Source organism: Marmota flaviventris, chromosome 8 (assembly GCF_047511675.1).
Source record: "Marmota flaviventris isolate mMarFla1 chromosome 8, mMarFla1.hap1, whole genome shotgun sequence".
Lineage (NCBI taxonomy): Eukaryota > Metazoa > Chordata > Mammalia > Rodentia > Sciuridae > Marmota > Marmota flaviventris.
In genome coordinates this window covers 7,939,321-7,966,908 of record NC_092505.1, presented here as the reverse complement: position 1 = coordinate 7,966,908, position 27,588 = coordinate 7,939,321, and the positions used below count along the sequence as shown (strand labels likewise).

The 27,588-nt window shown below is 43.1% G+C and overlaps 1 protein-coding gene across 10 annotated transcripts; it reads right to left on the bottom strand.

Moving 5' to 3' along the window:
• Window positions 1-3,412: 3,412 nt before the first annotated feature.
• Setd4 (SET domain containing 4) lies at window positions 3,413-27,130 on the bottom strand. Of its 10 annotated transcripts, none has more exons than XM_071615065.1 (11): window positions 27,110-27,130; window positions 24,692-24,795; window positions 19,341-19,436; window positions 17,473-17,510; window positions 15,079-15,167; window positions 13,175-13,604; window positions 11,723-11,897; window positions 9,992-10,073; window positions 8,775-8,855; window positions 5,471-5,594; window positions 3,413-3,632 (listed from the first exon to the last, which is right to left on the bottom strand). In XM_071615065.1, exons 2-11 carry the CDS (start codon window positions 24,762-24,764, stop codon window positions 3,453-3,455), a joined length of 1,368 nt encoding a protein of 455 aa, XP_071471166.1. In that variant the 5' UTR covers window positions 24,765-24,795; window positions 27,110-27,130; the 3' UTR covers window positions 3,413-3,452. The 10 variants fall into 10 exon arrangements, with proteins under 10 accessions (XP_071471166.1, XP_027785013.2, XP_071471165.1 ...); XM_027929212.2 differs by lacking the exon at window positions 27,110-27,130 and adding an exon at window positions 26,520-26,642; XM_071615064.1 differs by lacking the exon at window positions 27,110-27,130 and adding an exon at window positions 26,175-26,262.
• Window positions 27,131-27,588: the final 458 nt, after the last annotated feature.

Below are 27,588 nucleotides of genomic sequence, written 5' to 3'. Positions count from 1 at the left end.
GTGAAAAAGTGGTGTAACTCCCAGGTGCTAACTTAACTTTAAACAGCTTTATTGAAATATAATGCACATAGCGTAAAATGCATCCAGTTAAAGTACACAACTCAACAGTGGGTTTTGGTAGTTTCACAGAGGTGTGCAAACGTCACCACAGCCAATTTCAAAACATCTCCAGACACCCCCCATCTAGAGCGACCAGCTGCATTTGCTGCGGCCCCCGCTCACCAGCCTAAGCGCCTAGCAGGACACTTGCTGTCTGCAGACGCGTCTCTCCTGGAGTTTATATAAATGAGATCACTGCTGTCTCTCACGGTGGCACTCTTCCACCTCCACGCCTCCGAGGCTGCCCTCGCTGCCACAGTGCTGGCACTTCCTCCTCCCGTCGGACGTTTCATGGTGGGCCACGTTTTGCTCATCCCGTCATCCCCAGTGGACATCGGGGCTTCCGGCTTTGGGGAATGATGCTGCCATGAATAGTTTTTCTAGACAGTTTTCACACACACACCCAGGAAATATGTGTCAAGTGGTGCTGGTGGGTCACGAGGTGACTGCATGTCCTTCTGAGGAGCCGTCAGACCCTCTGCTGAAGTAGCTGCACCATTCTGCATTCCCACCAGTGGGGAGGAGCCTCCAATTCCCCACCTCTTGGACAACACTATTGCTATCTATCATTTTGATTATGGCCAGAAATAAATTCACATGCAGCCTAATATTAAAACTATACAGAAAGAAGGAAATTAAAGTTATAAAAATGATGAAGACAGAAATGCCCTCTGGAAGGTGGAGGGTGACCAGCATCTGGGAGCCGACGGCTGCTGCCGGGGGGACGCAGGCATGGTGTGTGTGCTGGCTTTGTGATGTGCAGGGCCTGGTGCTGGGTATGGGGTCACTGGCTGGGCTGTAGAAAAGGGCACCAGGCCTCCTCCTTCCCTCCTAATGCTCTTGTTCCCTTGAGTTCACATGTGACCTTCTGGATCCTAAAGGGAAGTTCTTTCCCAAGTAACCCAACCTGTGGCACTCGTGACAAAGCTCCTAAGTTCAGCAGTCAACCCATCAACAGTACGGGTCCTGCTCTACCTTCCCCCTGGGCAAAACCTACGGCCCAATGTTCATCTGTCACACAGGACATGGTTGTTGTCCACCAACGGAGGAACTAAGGTAACTTCCCTTCTTCTGTACCTTGGCAGCCCTCAGAGCAGTGCCCAGTGCTTCAGCGAGAAAGCCGTTTTCCCAGAACTGTACTCCAACTTCCTAAAGGTCATTGCCAGTCCCCACCTTCACACAGAAGCACTTATAGCCCCCCGTCTGAGGCGGGCCACAGCTAATTTTAGCTGAAAGATTATAAGACGAATGCCTGGAATCACCCAGAATTTTCTGGTGTCTGTCCCCTCAGGCCAGGTGAGCAGTGGAGTTTTACCACCCACCAACTCAGTAACCCAACACCAGCAAGGGGTGGAGTGCTTGGGAACCTCATGCCTGCCTAAGGCACCTGCAAAGAGAAAACCAAAAATGAAGAAAAATTATAGGGAGGTTGGTGGAGGGGTCGGGGGCCACTGGGTAAAGAGCACCTCCCACTCTCTGCGGGGAGAGAGGCTTGTGCCTTGATCACAGTGTTTTTTTGTTTTTTTGGTTTTTTTTTTAATTTACAGTTGGACACAATTATTTATTTATTTATTTGTGGTGCTGAGGATCGAACCCAGGGCTCTGCACCGTCTAGGTGAGCACTCTACCGCTGAGCCACAACCCCAGTGGAAGAGGGGGGGCAGGGAGGGTTCCCCTGGATCCAGTGGTTTTACCTTGTGGACCACAGATCACCCCACAGAGGCCAGAGTACTTGACAGACGTCTGCGACTTCATATATATGCCAAGCACTGCCTTCAAGATAAAAGTCTTATGCTACCATTCTTCAAATAAATGTAGATCAGTTGTAGCTGATAAAAAGTATCTTTCAATTATAAATGTGTCTGAGAAGTTGCTTTTTGTCATTGTATGTTTCTTTTCCTAATGACCGAGCAAATAATTACCAAGCATTATTCGCAAAGTTTTTAAGCCTCAGGAGGGCTTTCACTTTGAAAGGTATAAAGGAAGTGATGTATTAGGTCCAAAAGATCCCCCAGAAGTGACAGAAGAAGAAATTCTGGAATAACACGGGAGTCAGCAAACTACAGCCCACTGCCCGTCTTTCTAAATAGTTTTCTAGGAGCACAGTCTTGCAATTTGCTTACACATTGATCTAAATCTGCTTTGCAGTAGAGTTGGGACTAGGACTGTATGAGCCTGAACTTAAAATGTTTACCATTTTGCCCACTACAGTGGGAGTGTTCTGACCCCCAGTACAGTGGATCATGGAATATACCACAGCCATTACAAAACAAAATTAACACAAACTGCATACGCAAACAGGGAAATAGGTTCAAAACGGAATCCTGAAAATGTTGACCTCCGAGGAGGAAGCCATTCACTTGGTTTTGCCGAGTTCCACAGGAGAAGGAATTGGCACTCTGGGGAAGGAACACTGGAGGGAAGAGAACAGGACTCTGAGTGCAGTGTCTGCTGGGGCGTCCCCTGCACAGGCCACGGCACACCTCTGTGAGTCCTGGCTCTCCGACTGACACTGGAAGGCCCATAAGGCCAAAGACAAAGGCCCTTCTCCCTGCCCTGGACCTAAAAGATATTAAAAAATAAAACCAAAAGTAAGGATAGGGGCCAACTGTCCCCCATTGAGCCCCAGGATCAAGTAGACACCCCACTGAGGCACAGCTACACAGCAGCTCCCCTGGTGAAGGCCTGCCCAGGAGAGATGGCGAGGCAGACAGACAGCCGCAGGCCAGCCAGGCATCCTCCCGATTACTCCCAGTAAGCTTGCCTCAGTCGTCAGGGGCCAGGAGCAGTGGGGAGGGGGGGGTCTGTCCTCCTGGAGACCCTGCATGCCCCCAGGAAGGCTTCTCAACACCCATCGGGTGCTTCCACACACAGAAGGCCTGAGGAACCCTGGCTGGGACCCACGGCTGCTTCGCACCCCCACACCCGCCACCAACTTGCCCCTTAACCCGATGGTATCAGAGCATCTTAAAAGCACAACTTCTTGGCCTCTTCCCCCAGAACAAAGCAGGACACACAGTGACGGACCACACACAGAGCCGGAGTCTGGGCTGGCTCCAGCATGGCTCCAGCTCCCTCAGGCCCTCCCCGCCCTCTTCCCTTGGCACTGCTGTTTATTTTGTAGTGGATGAGAGGTGCCACTCAGATGGCGGATATGTCTTCACTCCCAGCTCCCAGCTCCCAGAATTCTTCTGCCCCTGCTCCACACCCCAGGAGCAGCCACCTGAACACCTGATCTTAAAAGCTCAGTGTTTACAGGGGAAGGACTAAGGGCATGGGCTAGAATACAAACCACTCAGAGACTGCAAACAGCTGAGATAAAATCCGTTTAATCCAATTTAGTTTAAAAATGCTTAAGTCACACCCACCACAGGAGGTGACCCCAGGCGTTCGGGGGAGGCCAGGTAAGAGGTGTGCACACTGGCGAGGGTCTCAGCGGAGGCCTGGAGGACCTTCAGCTCTTCCCGCCACAGTGTTTCCACCAAAGCCAGCTGGCTTACCAAAGACACCTTTTCATCCTTCATGTGAGAAACCTGAAAGTGAGTTTTAAATTATTTTTTACTGTAGTAAAATAGAACATAAAATTTGCCACTTTAGCCATTTTAGGCGTATAGTTCAGTGGCACTGCGTGATTTCCTCTCCGACTCTCTGTCACCCCAGAGACTACACATTAGCATCCTTAGTCCTTGCTCCCAAAAGCCCCTGGTAACCTGCACTCTACTCTGTCACTCTGGATTTGCCTGTTCTGAATACCTTATGGAAGTAGAATCTACATATATCCTTTTGTGTCTGACTTTTTTCAGTTAGCATAATGTCTTCAAGGTTCCTTAAAATTACTTTTTATAATCCCAGTCACATTTTCATATAAATGAGCTGATTTCTCATTTACTTAAAATACTAAGTTAAAACATAAAAGAAAACCTATTAGTAAGAAATCAGGTGATCAATTTTTACCTATTTAAATGTACAGGCATAGACACTGAATCTGTCTGAGTGCCCATTACAGACAAATGGATAAAGAAAACACGGAGTATGTACACAATGGAATACTATTCAGTCTTAAAAAAAGGTGCATATCCTGGGGGCTAGAGTTGTAGCTCGGCAGTAGAGCACGTGCCTTGGACACGTGGCACTGTGTTTGATTCCCAGCACCACATATAAATAAGCAAATAAAACAAAGGACTATCAATAACTAAAAAAAAACTTTTTAAAGGTGGATATCCTGTCATTTGTGACAACGCAGACAAACATTACACTAAATGAAAGACATTATGTTAAATGAAATAAGCCAGGAATAGAAAGACAAAAATTATAAGTTCTTGTTTATATGTGGATAGAAAAAAGTTGAACACAGAAAAAGAGCAGAATGGTGTCAGAAGATGCTAGAAGTGAGGGACGGGGGAGACACTGGTCAAGGGATACAACACCCAAGCTAAACAAGAGAAGGCTCCAGAGACCTTCAAAGTCACCTAGCAAAGATCAGAGATCTACTGTACAGCATGCTGACTGCAGTTACTAACAGTATGCATCCTTGAAAATTGCTAAGAAAGGCTGGGGATGTGGCTCAAGTGGTAGCGTGCTCGCCTGGCATGCATGCGGCCCAGGTTCGATCCTCAGCACCACATACAAAGATGTTGTGCCCGCCAAAAACTGAAAAATAAATATTAAAAAAATTCTCTCTCCCCCTCTCTCTCTCTCTCTTAAAAAAAAAAAAAGAAAAAGAAAATTGCTAAAAAATTAAATTTTAAAGAGTCTCACAACCAAAAAAAGGTATGAGATGATGTATATGTTAAATAGCTTGATTAAGGCATTCCTATATGTATAGGTATAATATATATAAGAATATCTCAAAACATCATGTAGTACAACATAAATATATGCAATTTTTAATCTGTCAATTAAAAGGGAAAATTTTAAAGGCGTAGGTACAAAATCAACAGTAAAATCTAGCATTTACAACATTTTTTTAAATACTTATTTTTTAGTTGTAGTTGGACATAATATCTTTATTTTATTTATTTATATGCGGTGCTGAGGATCAAACCCAGGGCCTCGCATGTGCAAAAGGTGAGGGATCTACTGCTGAGCCACAACCCCAGCCCTAGAATTTACAACATTTAAGACATAAAACGTGCTCTTAAAAAGATCTGCTGTCGGGCTGGGATTGTAGTTCAGTGGTAGAGCCTAGCACACATGAGGCACTGGGTTTGATCCTCAACACCACATTAAAAAAAAAAAAAAAGAAAGAAAGAAAGATATTGTGTCCACCCACAACTAAAAAATAAATGTTTTTTTTTTAAAAAAAAGATCTACTGTCTTTAATAACATGTATAAAACAAATAACTTCACAGTCACAATGCTTAAGACGTACCCTCTGAAGCATAGCAGAACTCTCCTCTAGGAGATGATGGCATATTTTCTGGGCTACATCCAAACTTGTCTTCTCATTTGCATCTGAAATTACTTCTCCAAGAAGAACTTTTTTCCAGCACGTACTAGAACCAAAATGTTCAATAAAGTAATTTCATCAGGCTCTTGAGAAATAAAGAGCTTTCACACTGCAAACAACAAAGTCCCCTCCGATTCTTCCAAAGCATAATTAAACTCCTTCTATAAGCAGCTTCCCTAAAACCTTCACACCATGGGCAGTTCCCGTGTGGAAGCAACAAGGTGCACAAAAAGGAGCAGCCAAAAAGAAAAGGCAGGGGGACTGTGTGCTCCTTGCTGGCTGCAAGCAGATGTTACCATCATCACAACCCTGTGTCTGGGACACGGTAAGTGGAGTCGTGCCCACCAGCCAAGGGAATAAAGCAGGAGACAGAGGAGGAAGGGAGAGACAGGACAGGGAGCCAGGTCTACAGCAGAAAGGCCAGAGGACTTGGGAGCTAAGGCACTGGAGTCGTCCTACTCTTCAAGTGACAGTCTTTCTTGCCGGATGACAACTTGGAACGCACTTCACAAAGCAAAATGCTCAACAGGTACAGCCACAGCTTTCTTTACGTGAAAGCCACTCTGCTTAGACACTATGCAGGTCTGCAGGAGTGGAGCTCGGTGGGCAGGTGGGGCTGACTTTCTGAAGGCAGAAGAGTGTAGGTGAGCTAGGGCAGGACACTGAGCCGGAAGGGGACAGAGCCAAGGCCACACGTGAGGAAGGAGCACCATCAGGGAGAGAGGGGGTGGAGGGGCTGACTGGGAAGCAGAGATTCTGGAGAATCGGCTGACAAGATTCCACTGGCACGCTCAACGTGCAAGTGGACGTAGACACAGCCAGCTAGAAACTCAGAACAGCAACAAGACCCGACAGGGAAGAGTCGTGACGTCTGCAGAGTCAAGAGACAAGGCTGCGCCTCAGGAACAGAGTGCTTGTGACAGAAAGCAGAAAATTACCATGTGCCTGGACAGTGTCCCAAGCATGACCACTACCTAATGTAATCTTCACAATTACCTAACCCAAGGGAAGTGAGAACTGGGAAAGCTGCAGGCCTTGGCCGGACAGAACAAGAGGGTGGGAGGCGACCAGCTCGCAAACCCCCAACAGGCAGAAGCCCACCGCCTGCTTTTCCTGCACCCGACCCAGAAGTGACTCTGAGGGAAGAAAAGAGGCCTAAGGATGACCTCTGGAAAATGTCCAGTTGCTTTAACTTTAGGCTGAAGTGCCTGAAAAGGTCTCATATCTGGCTTGTTCTGAGAAGGATTTAAAAACACTTGCGGGGCTAGGGATGTGGCTCAAGCGGTAGCACGCTCGCCTGGCATGCGTGCGGCCCGGGTTCGATCCTCAGCACCACATACAAACAAAGATGTTGTGTCCGCCAATAACTAAAAAATAAATATTAAAAAATAAAAATAAAAACACTTGCATGGTGACAACTTGGAACGCACTTCACAAAGCAAAATGCTTTTGCATGGGTCTGCACAAAACAAAATAAATGTAAAACAAACGAATGGGAAGAACAAGTCAAAGGAAAAAATAAAGAGGAAAAATACAGTACAGTCAGGAATGAATCAGGATGCCTGTACATTTGGGAGGACCACAAATATTCCCAAGCTTTCTTTTATAATGAAAAGAAAGAAACATATCAGTAACAAAACACACCATCTGCTGAGAGTGAAAACACCTACAGCTGACCCTTGACCAACTCAGGAGCTGACGGTGCTGACACACAATTAAAAATCCACATATATATATTTTTTGGTACCAGGGATTGAACCCAGGGGCATTTAACCACTGAACTGTATCCCCAGCCCTTTTTAATTTTTATTTTGAGATACGGGCTCTTTAAGTTGCTTAGAGCCTCACTAAGTTGTTGAGGCTGGCTTCAAACTTCTGATCCTCCTGACCCAACCTCCCAAGTTGCTGGGATTACAGGTGCCACTGTCCCAGCCACAGATAACTGCTGACTCCCCCAAAATTCAACTACTACTAGCCTGCTGGTGACTGCAAGCCTTAACAATAATATAATCAATTAATACATATGTTGTGTGCTGTGTGTATCATATACGGCAGAAAACACACAAGGGCTGGGAAAAATGGCTTTTACTGTGATACAAAACTTACTGCAGAGACAAATGCTCAGGCAGAGATGATCAGCAGAATTTTAAGCAGACATTCCAAACACCACAACAGCAACAGGAGGGATACAAAGGTATTACAGTAACATAATATCCACTACACTGAATTTTATGCAGTTACGATTTAAAACTGCATCTTTCTGATATGTTTGTGCATAAATTTTGATAAAATTTAACTTTCTGTATATTTATGGTGGCAAATGATAAAATGGACTATTATCTATACATATTTGATGTTTTCATGACATAGCTAACTTTTTCTTAACTTTTAAAGTAGTTGTAGGCTATGCAGTTCATCTGCAAGGTTTTTCAAATTACTGCAAATTTCCAAAAAATTCCATGAATAAGGACCTGCACAGTGCATATCTGTGCTGCCCATGGTTGAGATCGTCTATTTCCCAAGTTCCTACAGGAAGAGAAGAAGGCAGCATCATGCACAGCAGGCAGCACTGAGTGAGCACCAACTACATCCAGCACCGTGCTAAGAGCAATTTCTAAGCATTATTCATTTATTCCTCAGGCCTCACCTCTTCAAGAAGTCCTCCAACCATGCTGGGCAGCAGCAAGATGAAGGCTGCTTCCCTGAGGAGGCCCCAGGCTGCAGCAACCCTGTGCTGGGCAGAGCACACCCAAAGGTGCTGACAGGAGGCTGCTGCAAGTGGCACTGACAGCTTCACAGGAATGCGAGGGAGCCTGCCGGGGCTCCTCCACCTGTCTCCCCATGGAAAACCCCAGGGCTCTCCTTAACACAGCTTCTGGATCTGCCCTGGCAACTGACAGGCAGGGCTGTGTGAGGAGCTCTGCTGCTCCCAGGAAAAGCAGAACTACTCTGAGTCTTGATGCTGAATGGTGACACTGCTCACAAAAGCCATCAGGTCACCAGCAGAGAAACACAAGAGTTGAGAATGAAAACTTCCAGAGCCACGTACGTGATTATGACTCTAAAACCAGAAACGGTTGAAACGGTAAAATACACCCTGGATGACTCAGTTACATACAGAATGGCCTTTCTTTTTTCTCTGTTTGGGTATTTAAATAAAAGCCAACACCCCCAAATTGTGTCTAGGTTGTGACTACAACTTCAGACCAATACACGTGGAACTTACAATTTTTCAGCTTCCAGACATAACAACTTAAGAGCTGTGAGTAACCTCCAAGACGGCCCATCCCATCCAAATGTCAAATTTCTAAAGTAGAAAAACAAAGACATTTCTGTCATATCAGTATTTCATGACACCATGACAAATGGTTGATAAGCCAAACATTTTTTAGAGCATTTTTTAGAACATTGTTACCTACGATGTTGGTCAAAACAATACTTAAGAATAAATACTTAAGAGTACTTAAGAATAAAGTCTAAGAAACAAAAAATTCTCTTTTTAAATTTTTTTAAAGAATAAAAAGCTGCAGGCGTTCATCTGTAATCCCAGCAGCTCAGGAGGTTGAGGCAGGAGGATCGAAAGTTTGCAGCTAGTCTCAGCAATTTAGCTAAGCTGTGTAAGCAACTTATTGAGACCTTGTTTCAAAATAAAAAATAAAAAGGTCTAGGGATGTGGCTCAGTAGTTAAGCACCCTGGATTTAATCCCTGGTACAAAAAGAGAGAGAGAGAGAGAATATAAAAAGCTATTCTTCCAATCACTTTTAGTAAGAAGCAAAACTTGGTTAAGAGATGCACAGGACAAAGTTCATAGTGATGAATGATGGAAGAATCTGGATGCTACAGCAGCCAGATAGCTCTCACTCAACTGCTATATGAGAGCTATCTTAATTTTAAACCTTAATTTTATTCTCAAAGAAAATTTGGAAGGGAGAACCTAAAGGCCTATCTACCCATGTAGTGTGGAACCACCAACCACCCCTTCCCCAGCGCCTGTACCGCGATGCTGGTGACTGGTTCTCCTGAAGGCCATCCGGCCTTGCCACAAGGCAGAGGCAGGGGGCTCTCTTTTAATACAGTATTGAATAGTTCAAGTTTGTTTTTTATTTATTTATTTGATTCTTTTCTTTTTAGTTGTAGTTGGACGAAATACCTTTATTTTATTATTTATCTTTATCGAACCCAGGGCCGCACACATGCTAGGTGAGCGCTCTATCGCTGAGCCACAACCCCAGCCCCTCAAATAAGTTTCTTTAAAGTGTCTTAGTCCTGTGTCCTCTCCTCCACAACAGTGAGCACCACTTTTCTGCACATAGTAAGTGCTCAACTAACACCTACCAGTGAGCTGATGGAGTTAGGAGGTGTCTCATGAAAAATCCAACCCTCAATTTTTTCATGAAAACTTCCTAAAAGAGTAATTTCAAAAGGGAAAGGGAAACACTTACTCTATAAAGCCATGATCCTTTAGAATGGAAATCTTTTTGTTCATCTGTTTATCAGTTGACGGAAGATATTTAACAAGTGTATCTGCATTAAAAAAAAAAATTCATACAGAAATTTAGGGTATAATTCACACAAAAGTGTATCTTCCCTCTCCATCTGCACTTACTTTCCTTCCCATTAGGATCAAGTATAAACAGTTTTTCCTAAGTCACACGAAGGAAATCTACTCTTCAAGTCCAATTCACTGAGATCATTATTTAGTCCCTGAAAAACTGTAAGAATTCCAAGGCCTCAGGACAAAACACCCACAAGCTGAGTTCATATTCCCATTAAGTCAATCAATGAACAAAACCAGGTCATTAAGACAAGGTAATAACTTGGAAAACCACAACCAACAAAACACAGGCTCTGTAAAAACATGAGAGAAGTCTTGTAACAAGAGTTTTTAAAAGGCAGAATTCAAATAGCACAATAATGACTGTTGCAATTACCAAAAAAAATGCAAATATGTAAAAATCGACAGTTATTTGGAGAATAGGACAGGGTAAGAAGGGTTTTTTTCTTTCTATGGTAGAAAGCATAAAGCATATATTAGGCAAGTGCTCTACTACTGGATTGTTCCCAAAGCACTTTCTTTATTTTTTAACAAAAATGTGATTTTTCTTCAAATTAATTTATTTGACAACTATCATTTCATAGCCATCAATATTAAAGTTATCAGGATTCTGAAACATGAGCCAACCTCAAAGCAAGTTTTCCAAGAGACTCTGCAAGGCCCAATTTTAGTTGTTTTATTTATATTTTGAGGAGTATTATTAGTCTGTGTAAAGGATGCATAGTATAACCTTGACCATTTCTATGTCCCTTTCAACTTACACATGATTACTTCAAATTATATACTGGGGAAATCTCTAGACATTTCTTCATGACCTCCAAACCACCACTACTATTTCAGAAGAAAAATAAAAATCAGCCTTCTAAGTACTATTTCAAATACTAAATTTGGAATTTTCACATCATAAATTTAATGACTAAATTATTATTTTAAAATATTATCATCAATGACAATGGCTAGTTAGCAGACCATAAAAGAACACAAGTGAAATCAATTTTTTTTAACCATGGCATTAATCTCCAAACATAGGATTACATATTACACTTATCTCTTTGATTAACACAGTATCTTAACATTTTCATTCCCTGCTTTCTAATCCTATCTTCAGTAACAAGGCTTCAGTACAAATATTTCCATTTCCTTCGATCTAATAATACTATGCTTATCTCCTTAGAAATCTTCCTTTCCTTTCGCATTGTCCAATATGGTGGCCACTAGTCAGAAATGGCTTTCAACCACTTGAGATGTGACTTGCCTTACTAAGAAATGAATTTTAAATATTCATTTAATTGTAAGCAATTTAAATTGAAACAGCTCCATGTACCCAGTGGTCCCTGTATGGACAGTGTAGGTCTAGGTTTCTTCCAGTTTAGACCTCTGACCTAGTGCAATAAAACTCTGCTCAGTTCTTATCCACTTTATCAACCAAAGCTTTGCTGTTTTGAGTTCAAAATTGAAACTGCACAGTTAGAAAGAATAGGGCTAGCTCTACCCAGGATAAAGTAAATGATGTGTAGGTATGTTTCAAGGCTTTACTATTTTTAATAAAACTCAAAATAACAACATATCCAAGTGGGACAAAAATTGTCTTAATAAGAAAAGCAAAATTGATTCCAACCTCTTGAGACATAAACACAAGCATGAGGATTGCAGGGGGAAACAAAGCCATACTCCAGCAGCAGCCGCTGGTTGTCGTGTGGGCCATAGCAGATGAATACCTCCTCGTGCTTTCTACAACCGGAAGCTGTTCTAATTTCATAACAACGAGTCTTCTCATTAAATGCTGCATTTACCTAGAATGGAAATTTGTTAGAGATTATTTTAAATATAAAACTAAAAAGCTGAGTTGTGGCCTCTGTCATAAGTTATTTTTGGGTAATCCTTTAAAACTGTACTAACCATTCTTAGAAGCTCAGGAACCCAGGCCACACACCCACAGGCCGCAGTTCGTGGTCTTCCTACAGTAGTCTATAAAATCACTGCTTTGAAGCATAAATGCACCAAAAGCCCCATCAAAATAAAGTCATGCCAATGGATAGTGACTGAGTCCCTAAGTCCAGCATCCTACGGCACTGCACACCCTGGCATTATTCGTATATATCAACAGAAACACCCCTCTGACCCCTGACCCCTGTGGGTCACACTGTGGAAAAAGCATCTTTCTGTAACAGTAATAATCGGACAGGCCAGGCATTGTCCTGGGCCTAAGCAAGCACAGCAGGCCTTCCCAATCTCCTCTCACTGGCATCTGTGATGTTCTCGTGGACGCATGTCACATAAAGAGACGAGCACAAGCAGAACCAGCCATGCGCCTGCACAGTGCATCCCTCGTGCACCCCTCACCCACAGGCAAGCCCACTGATGAACTCCTCTCCACCCTGAAAGTCAGCCCTTTACCTCAGCATACCCATTTACCCTGCAGACACACCCATCTCCCATACCTGCCACCAAGGGAAAGGGCAGGGAAAGAGGGTATCTGTGACTCTGTGGCTATCTCCCAAAGCAGGATTCTTCATGATTTCCTGACTCCTCTCCCCACAAATATTCATCCATTTAATAAAAGTTTACCAAACATCTATTATACGCCACTCTGCCCTAAGCCCTGGGGTTCCAAAGAGAACAAAAAGTCCCCATCCACAAAGATTTTGGTGCTTAATGCAGGAAGGAGGAGTCCCTCAGTGATCAGAGCAAAGGTTAATGCTCTGACAGCCATGCCACCAAGTGCAAAAGGGATGGGACAGGAAAGAAGCTAGACCTCGGCCCCGGTCTAGAAGGAGCATGAAGGAAGGAGGACTCGAGCTGCTGGTAAAGGTAGCCTAGAGGATGGAGCCCGGGGCTCCTGAGGCCTGGACAGCAAAGCGGAGAAATAGGGCAAAGAAAAAGCATTCCAGAAGGACAATGGAGTCAAAAAGAAAAACCCAGAATGCACGAAAGGCAGGTGGGTCCCACGGTTTTACCCGAAGTCAGCTACACTTTCCCAGTTGGTCCCGCTCACTATTCAAAGTCCCAGGTTCTACACACTGAAATCTTCCTATCAAAACAGACATGTGTCACCATGTCAGCTTCTCACCTGGACGTGAGGGCTGTGATTCAACAAATCCAGGTATGGAGCAAGCGCACAGGTGTCCGGCTCTGCGGAAAGGCATTCCTGCTTCCTAGGCCTCAGGTACACAGCTCTGGTGTTGACAGTGCACCAGGCCCACAGGAGGGCGCTGTAGCTGAAGATGCTGTCAATGGGCTCTACAAACAGAGGCTGCAGGGAAGAGAAAAAGTCTCTGCAGGAGGTGAAAAGCTTCTGCACATGGGCTCGCTGCTCTTCAGTCTTTGCTTTTAACGCTTTGGGTAGAAGATTCACCACTTCTGGCTCCAAACAAACAGGGCAGGTGTAGGTCTTGGGTAAAATCTGCAAGTAAGGCTTCCAGAGAGACCGGTCCCCAGCATGCCTTTCTGACACTAAAAAGGTGCACAGAGCCAGCAGAGGAGATGGACGAGGCTTCCACCTTGGAAAATTAAGGTCAGATTGAAGGAGTTACTCTAACTTGAAATATGGAATAAGCTAAGTACTTTGGTTTGCTGCAGGAAGAACTGTGCTCCAATGGTCGACAGGCCCTACCCTGACTTAACACCCCAAGAGCTGTCTCCTTCCTTAAGGCTCTTCTCCAAAGCACATCCTGGCCAGGGACCTCAAAAAGTCACATTTATGTGTCAGAAAAGCTGACTCTACAGATTCCAGGACTGTTTACAAGATTTTTTACATGTTTTTGAAAACAAAAATCAATAAAAAACCTCTTTGCTTCCAACTTTGTTCTCCTGTTTGAAAGCTTCTGCCATAAGCCCATTGGTTTCACCTGGATAAGGGTATAAAATACAGTGGGAAAAAAAAATGGTGGAAAAAAAAACCTAGACGTATACCATCCAATATAGAGATCACTAGGTATATATAGCTGTTTATTTAGAATTAAATTAATATTTAAAATTCAGTTCCTTAGTATGGTAAGTCACATTTCAAGTACTCAAAAGCCATTTCTGCCAGTGGCTACCATTTTAGACAATGCAAAATAAAACACCTCTGTCATTGCCCAGCATTCTACAGGATGGCACTGAGTGAAATCATAATACACTCACTAAACTTACGTGCTTTGTTAGAAATTACATAATTTTCGTTAAATAATTACTGATAAAATATCTCATGTGGCATGAATGTGTTTAGAAAAAGTTATCATTAATCTTTTAATATCCAAATATCCAGATTCTTATACTGAGATGCATTCCACCTAAAACTAAAGAATGAATGAGAAAAGGTTAACCCTAAGGGCAACCTTGCCCCCCAGTCAGGCAATACAAAGATGCAAGGGCGGGTGCCCAGAGCTGTCCTTGGGATTAAGCAACAGCACAACCTTTCAACCCATAATGTAGAAACTCCTTCCGCTGAGGTGCACCCAAACAAATGCCTGCCAAAAATGAGCCAGAATATACTCTCAGCTTTCTTAACTCCCACTTCACCTCCTCTCTATACCTAAAGAGAATTAATTCTTTCATAATATTAAAGCTCTTCATAGTTGAGGAAGAATTCAAGCACATAAAAATAAGGGTTAAACTAAAAGAAAGGGTTAACTAACCCCCGTGGATACCTACTATGACCAAGGGAACAACTGCTACCTATCAAGGCACTTGGCTGTGATTTACATATATGGTCCCACTTAACCTCCACTTTCTAGTTAGGTGATGGGTAAGGACTCACACCTGTGTCCCCTGCAGTCTATTATTAAAGACTTCAAAATGCAGTTTATATGCATGAAGAATAAATTTCTAGGACAGAATATACCTTTCAATTTGCATTCAATTGAGTTCAGATATTTATCTGCTAGATAAGCATCTGGATCCTACTGAATTGTGCCTTGGATAACACATTTGCCATGACAAAGGCATTCAGGAGAAGCACTGGCACCAGATCAACATGATGTGGTCACTTACTTAGTAATGTACACCCCTAAGTAGCTTCGAATCACTGTTTCCGTGGTGAGCAGGCAACTCTCAGGCAATGAAATAATCATCTGTCCCTCCTTGCCAAAAAGAAAATAAAGTTTAGGACACCAGTATTTTGGGATGGACTTGTACATATTGTGAAGTCACTGATCCCGCAATCATCTACCCAAAAGCCCCTACTACTCGCTACAAATAAGCCCAACAGCAGGCTCACTCCCAATTCCCTGAGTCAGCAGATGAGTCCGCTCGAACACTAGGTTCAACAACCACACAGAATTAAAAGTTCAGAATGGGAATGACTCCCACCTGTCAAACCGGCACAGGAAGGAAACATGGAAACACTTGAAACCATATAGTTCTTCTAATTTCTTATGTGAGGAACCAGTGATACCTGGGGGCACAGGCACAAACCACTCAAAAAAGTTCCATCCAACAAAGCCTGACACAGCAGCATGCTGCTTAGTTTCAATTATTCAGGAGTCAGAGACAGAAGGATCAACTGAGCCCAGGAGTCTGGCACCAGCCTGTGAAACATAATGAGACCCCTTTTTCTTAAAAAAAAAAAAAAAAACTATCCAGTGAAATCCAAGTGAGCAGGCAATGGCCTAATCTCTGAGATCTGTGCCAGAGAAGGCAGCCCAGCACACAGATTCTCATTCTACCACTTGCAAAAGTATACATTGCAGTTTCTCTTACTAAGATACAACCACAGAGAGAAAAAACGAAGACAAAAAGTAACAAACAGGCACTGGACACTGGAGACACTGGTAGTGTACAACATTATGGAACCAGTAACAATCACCAAATAGAGCACTAAGAAGCAGATAGAAGAGCCTGCTTTCATTTTAACCAGCATCAGTAATTTAACCAGTCAGTAAATTATCTTAAAATTATCTTAAAGCTCAATTTATGGTTTCTGAATCTATAAAGCAGGTGATCAGTGTAGACATCCCATGATCTTCTACTTTAAAAAATAAATAAATAAAACATCCTATATCTTGATTGGTAAATATCTCTTTAACAAATAAATTCTCCAGGCTATACAGTTAAGATCTGTGCATTTCACTATATGTAAAATGTCTCTACTTTCAAAAAGTTTAATTAAAAAGTCACAGTTGAAAGTACAAGGGAAGCAACTACCAATTATCGTTTAATAATTTCAACAAAAACTACTTATAGATACTGCTATATATATGAGAGGTCTATTTCTTCTACTCAAATTCTGCTTCAAATAAGTCAAGGCATAATTGACTTATTATGCCTTTCTGAAAATATACAAAATATTGCACAATAATGTGAATATACTTAACACTACTGAACTGTACATGAAAAATGGTCCAAATGACAAACTAAGTTTTATATATCTTACCACCATTAAAAATTGAAAACAAATAAAAAATATAAAAGCAGCACAATAGAATTACAACATCGAAAGGTATCATTTTCTTAGCTGAGTTTAAAACAAATTAAATAAAGGAATTAAAAATAAATTTAGGGTCGGGAGGTGTAGCTCAGGGGTTGAGGGAGGCTTTGCATATAAAAATACACAGCACCAAAAAAAAAAAAAAGTTTAGATAAACTTAAGGTAAAGGAAGCAATTAATTTCTAACTTTAAAGAAAAGTATGCATCACATAATGCTCTAAAATACCACAGAGAAAAACTAAAAGGGACCTAAAGATCATCTCCTTATTTATCAGGTAAGGAAACAGAAGCAGGAAGGACTGGAATCTCGTTGCCAATCCCAGAGTTGGCAGCAACCCCTGGATCCGGCCTTGTCCCCAACTTGCTCAGGCTCTCCTCCCGTACCACGAACAGCACCCCTCACAGATCTACAATATGACCTGATTTTTAAACCTTGATGTGGTGAAGCATTAGGAGAGGCCTACACCAAAATGACTTCTCTCTTTCTTCTCCTAACAAAGTCCCATTTAAAGAGCAAGGGGCCAAAGAAAAGGCAGCAGGTTTTTCCCTCCCAAGTAGCCGCCAGGCGGAGCAACAGAACACTAGCCAATGGGGGCGGGGCACTGGGAACATCCTTCCAGGGAGGATCCCTGCACTGCCTTTCCCCCTTGCTCCCTCCTTTTGCTCTAGGAGCCTAGACAGGCTTAGGGAGGGACAGAGAGCTAGAAGGAGTCTGAGCCTCTGAAGGCCACAGGTCTGGCCCCTCTAGGCTTTATTAAATGACAGCTTACACTTCTGCACTGTTTTTAAGCACTGAGACACTTGGTTTTGTCTTTTATATGAAGCAAACTTAACCCTTCCTGACAGAATCGTAAGAGAAATAGTTATAAGTAAAGTACTTTTGATTCACTTGATTTGAACCACAAAAACAAAGCACCAAAATCTGTGTTAGGTTTCAAGGACAAAAGAGAAGTTCTCACTCGCAGGGGTGTTCTGCTCATCAGCCCTCTTCCTGTACCTAGGAAAGCAAACATGGAAAAGAGGTGAATATCTTCAATTGTATCTTCAAGGTCCTAGAGAGCCCATTTTGAAAGAAAAATGTAAATGAGTTTCAAAATTACAAAAGGCTGAAGATGGGTGTCCTTAGCCCTCCACTCCCAAGGGAGAGGAGGTCAGGAAGCTATTCTAGAAAACATCATGAACTCCTTATGATATTATAATCAATCTGACAGAGTGGCTTTCACAGATCATTCTTTGACTCACAAAAACAGAAAATTAAACATTCTGTTAGAGCTAGGAGAAACCCTGATACAAAACAACTAGGTCAAAGTTGTCAGAACCAAAATGGAGTTAACTTGTGCCGTGAAGGAAGGGTCCTCACACTTGATTGCCTGACAATACCAACTGTCACAAAAGATTCTGCCACAACCACAACCTCAAACAAAAATACTTCTGTGAGGATAACTGCCAGCAATTGTCTGTTCAACCTTGGAATGATGCCACCCTTGTTATTGATCCTTACAGCCAACAAAAATTGTTCATTTATCTTACCCAAACCTTCTCATTCACCTTTAAAAACCCTTATCTTCCTCTGCCTCCCTGGACATGCCAGTAGTTCACTATGGCCTGCCATTCCTGTTTACACTGTTTTGGAGCCCCTCTCTGTTGTTATTAACTCAAATCAAGCAATTTAGTCCAAACTCACCACATGTGGCTGATTCTTGGGGAACAACATATCATTTCACTTGGCCAGAGGCACACACGGAAATCATCTATCTTGGGAGACACAGAGGAACTTATTTTGCTCAAAGTCAAATTAAAACTGAATGATAATGTTAATGGCCAGAGGAAGCATTCAGTAACATATACTTTTACATTTTCTATGAGGTAAAATGTCTGTATCCTGCCCTGTGATATAGAATTTCAGGGCCCTTCTATCACACAACTCCTTCTCTCTGCTGTGGCAGACCCCAAGTCCCTTTGAAGGGCATCCTGGTGTATTCTACCATTATTTCTAGCCCACCCATGGGCACACCAGGGTATCCTTGTATTCAGGTATGCACTAATAGCAAGCTATCCAACTTCTGTGACAGAATGTTCCAGAAGAAAATTACAACCTAACCTCCACAATGAGCTCTTCAATTCCCATATCAGAGGTTAAAATGCCTCAGCTCAGGTGACTGTGCAGCCTCTAGCACTGATCAATTGGCCATTCACCAGCTCCTCCTCCAAGACACTGAACTGCACACCTGACACTAAGCTGAGGGACAATATAGACTGAGGCCCCTCCCTTGCCTACAGAAAACTATGCCAACTCACTGGGGCCAGGGATAATCCCATTAGCCTGCATGCTTGAAAAAATCCCAGGAAACCACCACAGGCAAGGTGACCAGCACATGGGTCACCCAGTATCTTTCCTATGATGCCTAGCTAGGCATTCCCTGCAGGTTGGGGTCCAGGACACCTGCACTTCCACTGAACAGACAACTAGATTTAGTGCACAGGAGACCCAGAGTCACGGTACTGGTCCTGTCAATACCAGAGAACCTGGCTCAGTTGAATTTGTAGCTCCCCTCCCACAGGTGTGTAATATATCATAATTGTGTCTTTTATGTCCCCTGTCCATGACTTCATCTTATTTTTATATTCTCATTCTCCTTTTCCTTTTGATTTCATCATTCTGTCATTTCCCTTCATCTATCACGTTCATTTATCTTTACAACAAGTTGAAGCACAAAGAGTGTAGACAAGTCAAGAAGCCCACCACCCAGCAACAGATGTATTGTCAGAGAGCGCTCCACCCACTCCCATCTGAGAGAGGTCAGCAGAGCTAAAGCACAACTTTTACCTGGAAAACAAGCAGGAGTTAAGTTCCTATCTTCAAACTTCCTGTTTTTCAGCCACTTCTTTAGCTCTATAAATTCAGACTTGTAGCTCTCATTCACTGGTTGAGAGAGGAAAAAACATGCTCATTAAAATTACTGTATACTAAGAACACCTATAATCAAGAATATCAGATGGACTGATCATAAAAGGTTTAACATCAACTAAAACAGAAAGACCATTCACTATATGATCATCTCCATAGATGCATAAAAGCATTTCATCCATCCTGATAAAAATTCTAAGCAAACTAACACAAGGAAACTTCCTCAGCCCAGGAAATAATATCTAACACGGACACAATGGTGACAAACTCAGTGCTTTCAAGACCAAGAGAAGCGTATCTCATCTCTCCCTTTTCATCAACACCAGTACACATGGCAAGAAAAACAAACCAAAGGAATGAAACAGGAAAAAAGTAGTAAACCTGTCCTTATTCTCAGAAGACACGAGTACCCATAGAGAAAATCTAAGGGGAGTCTACAAAAAAGCAACCAACTAGCCAGGCATGGTAGCACACACCCGAAATCCCAGCTACTACTGAGGCTGAGACGGGAGAATTGCAAGTTTGAGGCCATCCTAGGCAATACAAAGAGAAACAATCTCAAAACTATGAAATATAATAAAATACAAATACCAAAATACTATGTTGCAGAATATCAAATCAATTTATAAAAATTCAATGGTATCTCTACATATGAGCAATAAACAAAAAATAATATTAAAAATATCATATGAAATAGCATCAAAAAAATATAAAATTCAAGAACCTAAAAAACAGATAAATCTAAAAAAATGTAGACCTGCACATTAAGAACTTCAAAATATTACAATTAAAAATATATAAACAGACTCTTACAAATTGAATATTACTGCCCTCCCAAAATGAGTATGTTAAACAGTCATCGTATTTGAAGATGGAGCCTTAGGGAGTTCAGGTTATGAGGTCAGGAAGTCGTGAGGGTGGGGCCTTTACCAAGGGATCCCTGCTCTTACAAGAAGCAAAGAAAGAGGACTGAGGGTGTAGCTCAGTGGCAGAGTGCGTTTACCATGTGTGAGGCTATGGGTTCCATCCCCCAACACCAAAAAGGAGGGCGAGAGATGGTCTGCCATGTGCAGACAGTGGTGATGCAGATGGTCACCAGCCAGGAAGACAGCACTCACCAGGAACCAAATCAGCAACACCTTCACCTGAGGTTTCCCAGCCTCTACTACTAAGATATAAATTTATATTGCTGAAGCCCATTCTATGGTATGTTGTTATGGTAACCCAAGCTGATAAAGACCAAGAATGAAATAGATTCTAATCAAATTAAGACACATATGGTACTCCCTAGAACTATAACTAAGGAAATAATCCAGAACAACATAATGAAAAGACAATAAAGAAATTAAAACAGTTCACTAGAAAATGCTGATTTCATACAAAAGAAAACAGTATAGAAGTACAGGAACAAAAGCAAAGATAGGAGACACATAGAAAACAAAATGCAAAGTGGCAAATGTAAATCCACATCTATCAATAACACCAAATGTCAGTGGATTAGGAAATTTGGGGAAAAGCAGAGTTTGGTAGGCTAGACAAAAACAAGATCCAAGTATATCCTGTCAACAGAGACACTTCAGATAATGCAAGTAAAGGATAGAAAGCCCCAGAAGATGCACAGCACCTAGGGAGCAGAAGTGACTACTCCAACAAAAGACCAGAAAGACTTTCAAGCAAAAGTCAGTAGAGAGAGACATTTATAACAATGAAGGGGTTCATCCATCAGGAAGATATAACAATTACACACAGATAGAAACCAAACAACAGAGCCCCAAATATTGAAGCAAAAACTGGGAACAGTTGACAATTCTACAATAATCACTACAGACTTAAAGACCCCGCTCTCAATAATGGGTAGTTAAGCAGAGGATCACCAAGGAAGCAGAGAGAGCACAAGGACCCAGCAGAAATGGAAGGAGACTGCTAAACACGTTACCCACAGCAGCAGAAAGTGCATTTCTCTTAAATGCACAAGAAGCATTCAGTATAGACCACATTACAGACCAACAAATGTTGGCAAGAACATGGAAAACTGGGACTCTCACAAACTGCTATGGGAGTATAGAACATAGAATCACTTGAGAAATTCGCCCATGCTGCAATTTCTTACAAGTTAGACACACATTTGCCACACGATCCACCACTCCCGCCTATGTAGTTATTCAAGGAAACAAAGGCGTAAGTCCATGCAAAGACTTGTACATAAGTGTTCGCAGCAGCTTCACTTGCAATGGCCCAAAACACAAATGACTCTAATGCCCAATTTGAGGGAAGCAAAACTTGAGCTCTACAGTAAGGGTCTGGGGGTCTGCAATTACTCTGGCAAAAGACACTCTACCAAGAAAATAAAGACAAAATTTTATTCACCTGTACACACAGATATTCACAGAAAAATGCAACTCAAGGAGGTGGTTAAATTGTGGGGCTTCTGTACCATCTCATTAGGGTACTTTGGTGGGGGAGAAGGCACTTACGGGGAAATGAATGGCCTTAGAAAGACACAGGCCCTCAGAAGAGATGAGAACTATGATAGTCTTGTGATAATACTTATTAAGGTGACTTCTTATCCCAGTGCCAGGTTCTTATCTCTAATGATAGGAATCAATCTTCTCAACTTCCAAAACTTCTGGGCAGAATCATGACCAGTGAACACCACTCAGAGGCTTTGATTTTAAACAACAAGTGAATGAACTCAAGGAAAAAAGGAAAACTTACACATATACAATATATTATACATCCTTCCATCATCAACAGGATGAACAAACAATAAAGGTATTCAACAATAAAAGAGAATGAACAAATACAAATAATAATGTGGAATTATTTCAAAATTAAATAAAATAAACCACATTTTTAAGAACAGGACACACTGTGTGATTCTAGTTACACACAACTCTATAAAATGCAAACTAATCCATTGTGACAGAAAGTATTTAAGAAGTTACTCAAGGTGTTGGGTACAGAGGGTTCAGCCAGGGATGGTAGGAAGTGATTATTAAAAAAAAATGGAGGGCCGGGGTTGTAGCTCAGTGGTAGAGCATTTGCCTCGCATACATGAGGCACTGGGTTTCATCCTCAGCACCACATAAATAAAGGTATTATGTCCATCTACAGCTAAGAATATTTTTTTAAAAAATGGAAATTTTATAGCATAATGACTTCATTTACGATACACATACCAAATTATATACTTTAATTATACAAAATTCATTATGAGAATTATACCTCAGTAAAAATCTTTTTTAAAAATGCACAGGCATGGTTGGGGTTGTAGCTCAGTGGTAGAGCGCCTGTCTCGCATGTGTGAGGAACAGGTTCGATCCTCAGCGCCACATAAAAATAAATAAAGATTATGTCCAACTACAACTAAAAAAAAAAAAATGCAAAGGCATAAGCCTTCCAACGTACGTAATCAACAAACAAGGAAATAGATCTTGTGGTAAGAGCAATAAATTAACAAGCATAATCATTTTTTATGTGTTTATTTTGAAATGTGGTAGCACTGTGTTGCCTAAGTTGGCACTGAGTTCCTGGGCTCAAGTGGGAGTTCCTGGGCTCCTGCTGGGAGCCATAAGCCAAGTAGGTATGACAATTTCCTTGCCAGCGTACCCCATGTTGCTGACATTTTGCAGTGACATTGAATGTAGGTGACCTTGCTCAAGGACCAAGGCGGATTAGGGTGTTCCCGGTTTAAGATAATCGGGTTTAGGGCGTTACCAGTTTAAGGTTAAGATTATTCCTGCTGGGAATAGGGCGTATCCTGCTGCCTGAGTTCCCCTTGAGTTCTCACGGGATTCAGACAGTATATTTTGGGGAGACAGAAGCCCAGTGGGAGTGAATTTGGGCAGAGAACGTGGATTTCCCCAGAACGTGTTTGTAGACGGCTGGTGTGAGTTCGGGAATAAAGAGTTGCTGTTTGAATCTACAAGCTGTGTGGTGGCTCGTGATTGTGTGCCCAGCCAGACTGCGGCAGTTACCCACTCAGCCTCCCAACAGCTGGAACTATAGGTACCCACCAGTATGTCAGGTTAAATGAGAAATTTTTTTATTTTTAAGTTACAGTTGGACACAATACCTTTATTTTATTTATTTTTATGTGGTGTGAGGATCGAACCCAGAGCCTCGCACTTGCTAGAAGAGCACTCTACCGCTGAGCCACAACCCAGCCTTTAAATGAGAATTTAATGAGCAACTTTACACACATAAATACACACAGATAAAGACACAGCTTTATGGTAGCCTCTATGAAAAAACATACACTATATTGCTGATCCTCAAAAACTAGTCCGGTTTGGAAACAAGAGTTTCATGAGAAAGCTTGGAAAAATATTAGATCCTCAAAGAAGAGTACACCTAATAAGGATGATTGCAAAGACTAATGTCAATGACTAGTAGAAAGAGCATTTTCAAAAATACAGGACCTCAGCTCAGTTCTGAGCACAGGAGAGAAGGCAAATAAGCTGGGAGAAGGAAAGGAGATGTTCTAGGCTAAGGAGAACTACAGAGATTGGCAGAGCTGGAAGTGTTCAGAAGAGGTGACGTATTTCCAGGATATCGAGCGGCCAAACTGGAGCTCCACTGGTGAGAGACACGAGTGCCAGGCAGGAGGTGAGATCTCACACAAAAGGCATGAGGATCCCATGACACACCTAACCAAACAGGCAACACAGACACAATCCCTCAGGAAAGCTGCACCAACAGTGACAAGTAGACAGCAAAAGAGGATGGAGGCAAAGGAGTAGCGGAAATCATCCCAGGGGGCAAAGGTAGAATGGGAACAAAGCTAAGAGAGATTTAGTTGGCCACAGGCTATGGAGGGCCAAGAAGCTTGAGGAGGCAGCGATTGCCTCAAAATGGTGCTGACACGCTTGGGGTCAACTAGGAAGAGTGTAACTAATTTTATACAAATACGATTTACATTTAAACAGCACTTTTAAGTTGTCCAAAGCACTTTCACATACTGTATCTCCTTCAGGCTGATTACATAGATTGGGAGTGATGAATTTACACCCCGACTTTTATACCCTACACATAACTAAGGTCACGGCAAGCCACAGATCCTGGATCATCCCAGAGAAAACTACTGAAGCAATAACTGAAATATATTCATATACTCCCCAGGGTTGGAAAGAATACAAGAGCACCATTAAAAAAAATGCTCTTTAAGAAACATTACTTTGGAACAATATCTATCTACATGGCTTTATGTATATCACTGGATGCTAGACAAAAAGGAGTTCTGTTTTACTAATAAAAAAACAAAACCATACCTCCTCTTGATTCAGAACTTCTGAGGTGTTTTCGCCTCCTGATCCGGCTTGTTCTCCCTCTACCCTTCTGCATACTAAACTGGAGTTTCTGTGTAGGTGCCAGCCTAAAATACAAAACAGGTCTTTGTTTTACTTTCCAGCTGGATGACAGTCACCATCCTTACACTGCTGAATATGCAAACGTACATTTGGGTAAGCTGTTTCTCTAATGCGCTTTTTGTTCAGGAAATGTTTGTGCCATGAGCTAAATCAAGATCTCTTCCATAAAGGAGACCCCATCATATGGGTCCCTCTGAAACAGTTTCAGCTTGAAGCCTTAATGAAAACTTCATAACTGATTTATTTATTTATTTATTTATTTTGGTATTGAGGACTAAAGCCCTTTTTTGTATTTCATTAAGGCAGAGTCTCAATAAGTTATTTAGCATCTTAACTGTTGCTGAGGCTGGCTCTGAACTAGAGATCCTCCTGCCCCAGCCTCTGGAGACACTGGGATTACAGGTGTGTGCCACCATGCCTGGCTCATAAACAGGTGCTTTGGTGACCTGTAAGATCTCTATTGTTTTCTTACAACTGCTTATATTTTATCATTACCCCATTAAAAATTTCCATTGGAAAATCACCTTGAAAGGGCAACATAATTAGAATCAGCTCTGTACAAAAGACTTTCCCGCAATGATGCAAATACCTTATTTCTGGACTGCCCAATACAGTGGGAATCTTGAGTACTTCGAATGTGGCTACTGAAACTGAAAACAGAATTTTTTTTTTTTCCTGGTACAGGGATTGAACCCAGGAGAACTTGACTACTGAGTCACATCCCAGCTCTATTTTGTATTTTATTTAGAGACAGAATCTGAGTTGCTTAGCTCCTCTCTATTGGTGAGGCTGGCTTTGAACTCCTATGATCCTCCTGCCTCAGCCTGCAGAGATGCTGGGATTACACCGTGTGCCACGGTGGGTCATAACTGATTTTATAAACGAGTGCTTTGGTGACTTGCACAATCACAGTCGTAACCAACATTTACTAAAACACCAATTTGAATTAACCATATTTAGAACACGCAGAGCTGTGAAATTCCTGTTCCATTAAAACTCTTTGACAAATCAAAAAATTCGCTTTCAGTGGCACAGTCCTGTAATCCCAGACAATGAGAGGACACTGGCAAGAGAATCACTCACTTGTTTGAGGACAGCCTCACCAACTGGACCCCCATCTTAAAATTTAAAATAATAACAATAAAAAGCGCTGGGGGTGTAGCTCCATGGTAAAAAATCCATAGGCTCAATACCCAATACCAAAAAAAAAAAAAAAAAGTAAAGTAAAAAATGCTGTTTGTCTTAGCTATCACAGTCTTGGAATAAACATCTTTAAACAGGTGTTTGCAATAGATTAGGGAGAAAACACAAGTCAAAAAAGCAGACAAGCCAAGGTGGCAAGATGAAGAATGGCTACTAGAATTTCTACAAGCTGCTTCCGTACGAGCAGCGCTCCGCGCTCCGCAGGGCTTTCCTCCAGGGCTCGGGGTGGCTCGAAGGCCCCCTGCGTCGGGCGGGCCACGACCGCAGCGCTGCCCTCACCCGCGACGCCGGGCCACCCTCCGGTCCCCGACGCGCTCCATCACGCCCGCCGCCTGCTGGGGACACCCACCGCCTGCGCCCGAGCCGCACGCCCAAGGGAACAGACCGCGCGTGCGCACGGCTGGGACGGGCGGCGGCCACGCACGCGCATCTCCGCCTACGCCCAACTCAAGAGAGACCCTCCTGCAAGCCCTAGCCGCCGCCATCCGGGCAAAGCGCGGCTCTGACCGGAAGTCCCCCGGCTCACCCGCAAGCTCGCCACGGCCTCTGACAGTGCACGGGCCGAGGGCGGCCCAACCCGCACAGTCAGAGGCTGAGAGCCACCACGCCCGCCTCCGGCCCTCGACCGCCCAGACGTCAGTCACTCGCGGAGCCCCGCCCCTTCCCGTCGCCAGTGTGCGCGCATGCGCAGCTGCCACGACTCGCAGGCTGCGCCCAACCTTGACCCCTGGGTCGGCGCCCTAGGTCGCGCAGGTGGCCACGGCCCTCCGAGGAGCCTAGCTGCCCAGGCTTGCGGTGTGCTCCACTAGGACGCAGCCCATAGGGCGCCCCTGGCCGACCGCAGGCCCTACCGGGCTGGCGCTACCTGCTCCCCACCCCGCTCCACTCCTCCCTTCCCACGGCGGGGACACGGTCTCGCCCCTTCTCCCCACCTGTCCCGCCCCAGCTCTCTGCCCAGCTCCAGACCCGCCTTGCAGGAGGATTCCAAAATAATCCACGTCGATACCAGTTCCAGGAGACGGAGCTCCATTTCTACCCACCACTTGGATGTGGGCTGTGCTTAGTAAACGGATTCCTGGAAGTACAACGTGGAAGAGGGGCTGGGTGGGAACTAACCTGGCAAATACCGCCTTGGCCAGCTGGTCAAGGCGACAGCATCCGGAATAAGTCACATAGACAGCATTTTCCTCCTGTATTCCTCCCCAAACCCATAACTCGCGTTCTTCCTTGAAAAAAAAGAAACAGCCCCAGGATTCCTAAAATGTCTTTTCTGTCATGAAAACCAGCTCTGACAAGCCGTCATAAACGAAGGAAACCCAGCGAGACATGACCATTAAATGCAGTGTGGTATCCTGGAGGGGATCCTGGAATAGAAAAGGGGTATTAGGAGGAAAACAAGTGAAATCCAATAAGGTGTGGAGCTTAGTTATTGCAGCTGCTTCAGTACTGGTTTCTTGTGACAAAAATACTACAGTGTTAGGTAATATAGACATGAGCAAGGTCACTGGAAGGGACAGGGAAGATAAGCAGACCAAAGAGAGGGATCCCAAAATCTGCTATCAGAAAGGCTATAATCAGTTGTGGTCAGAATTATT

Bases quoted from the DNA above. Each gene is read 5' to 3' on its own strand.
- Setd4 (XM_071615062.1), bottom strand. From the start codon at position 25,908: ATGGGGGTCCAGTTGGTGAGGCTGTCCTCAAACAA. The intron at 8,856-9,991 runs GTAAGTGTTTCC...TTTCTACTTTAG, and splicing joins AAGGATCATGGCTTTATAGA to AAATTTGACATTTGGATGGG. The intron at 5,595-8,774 runs GTAAGTTCCACG...TTTTGGTTCTAG, and splicing joins TGTCTGGAAGCTGAAAAATT to TACGTGCTGGAAAAAAGTTC.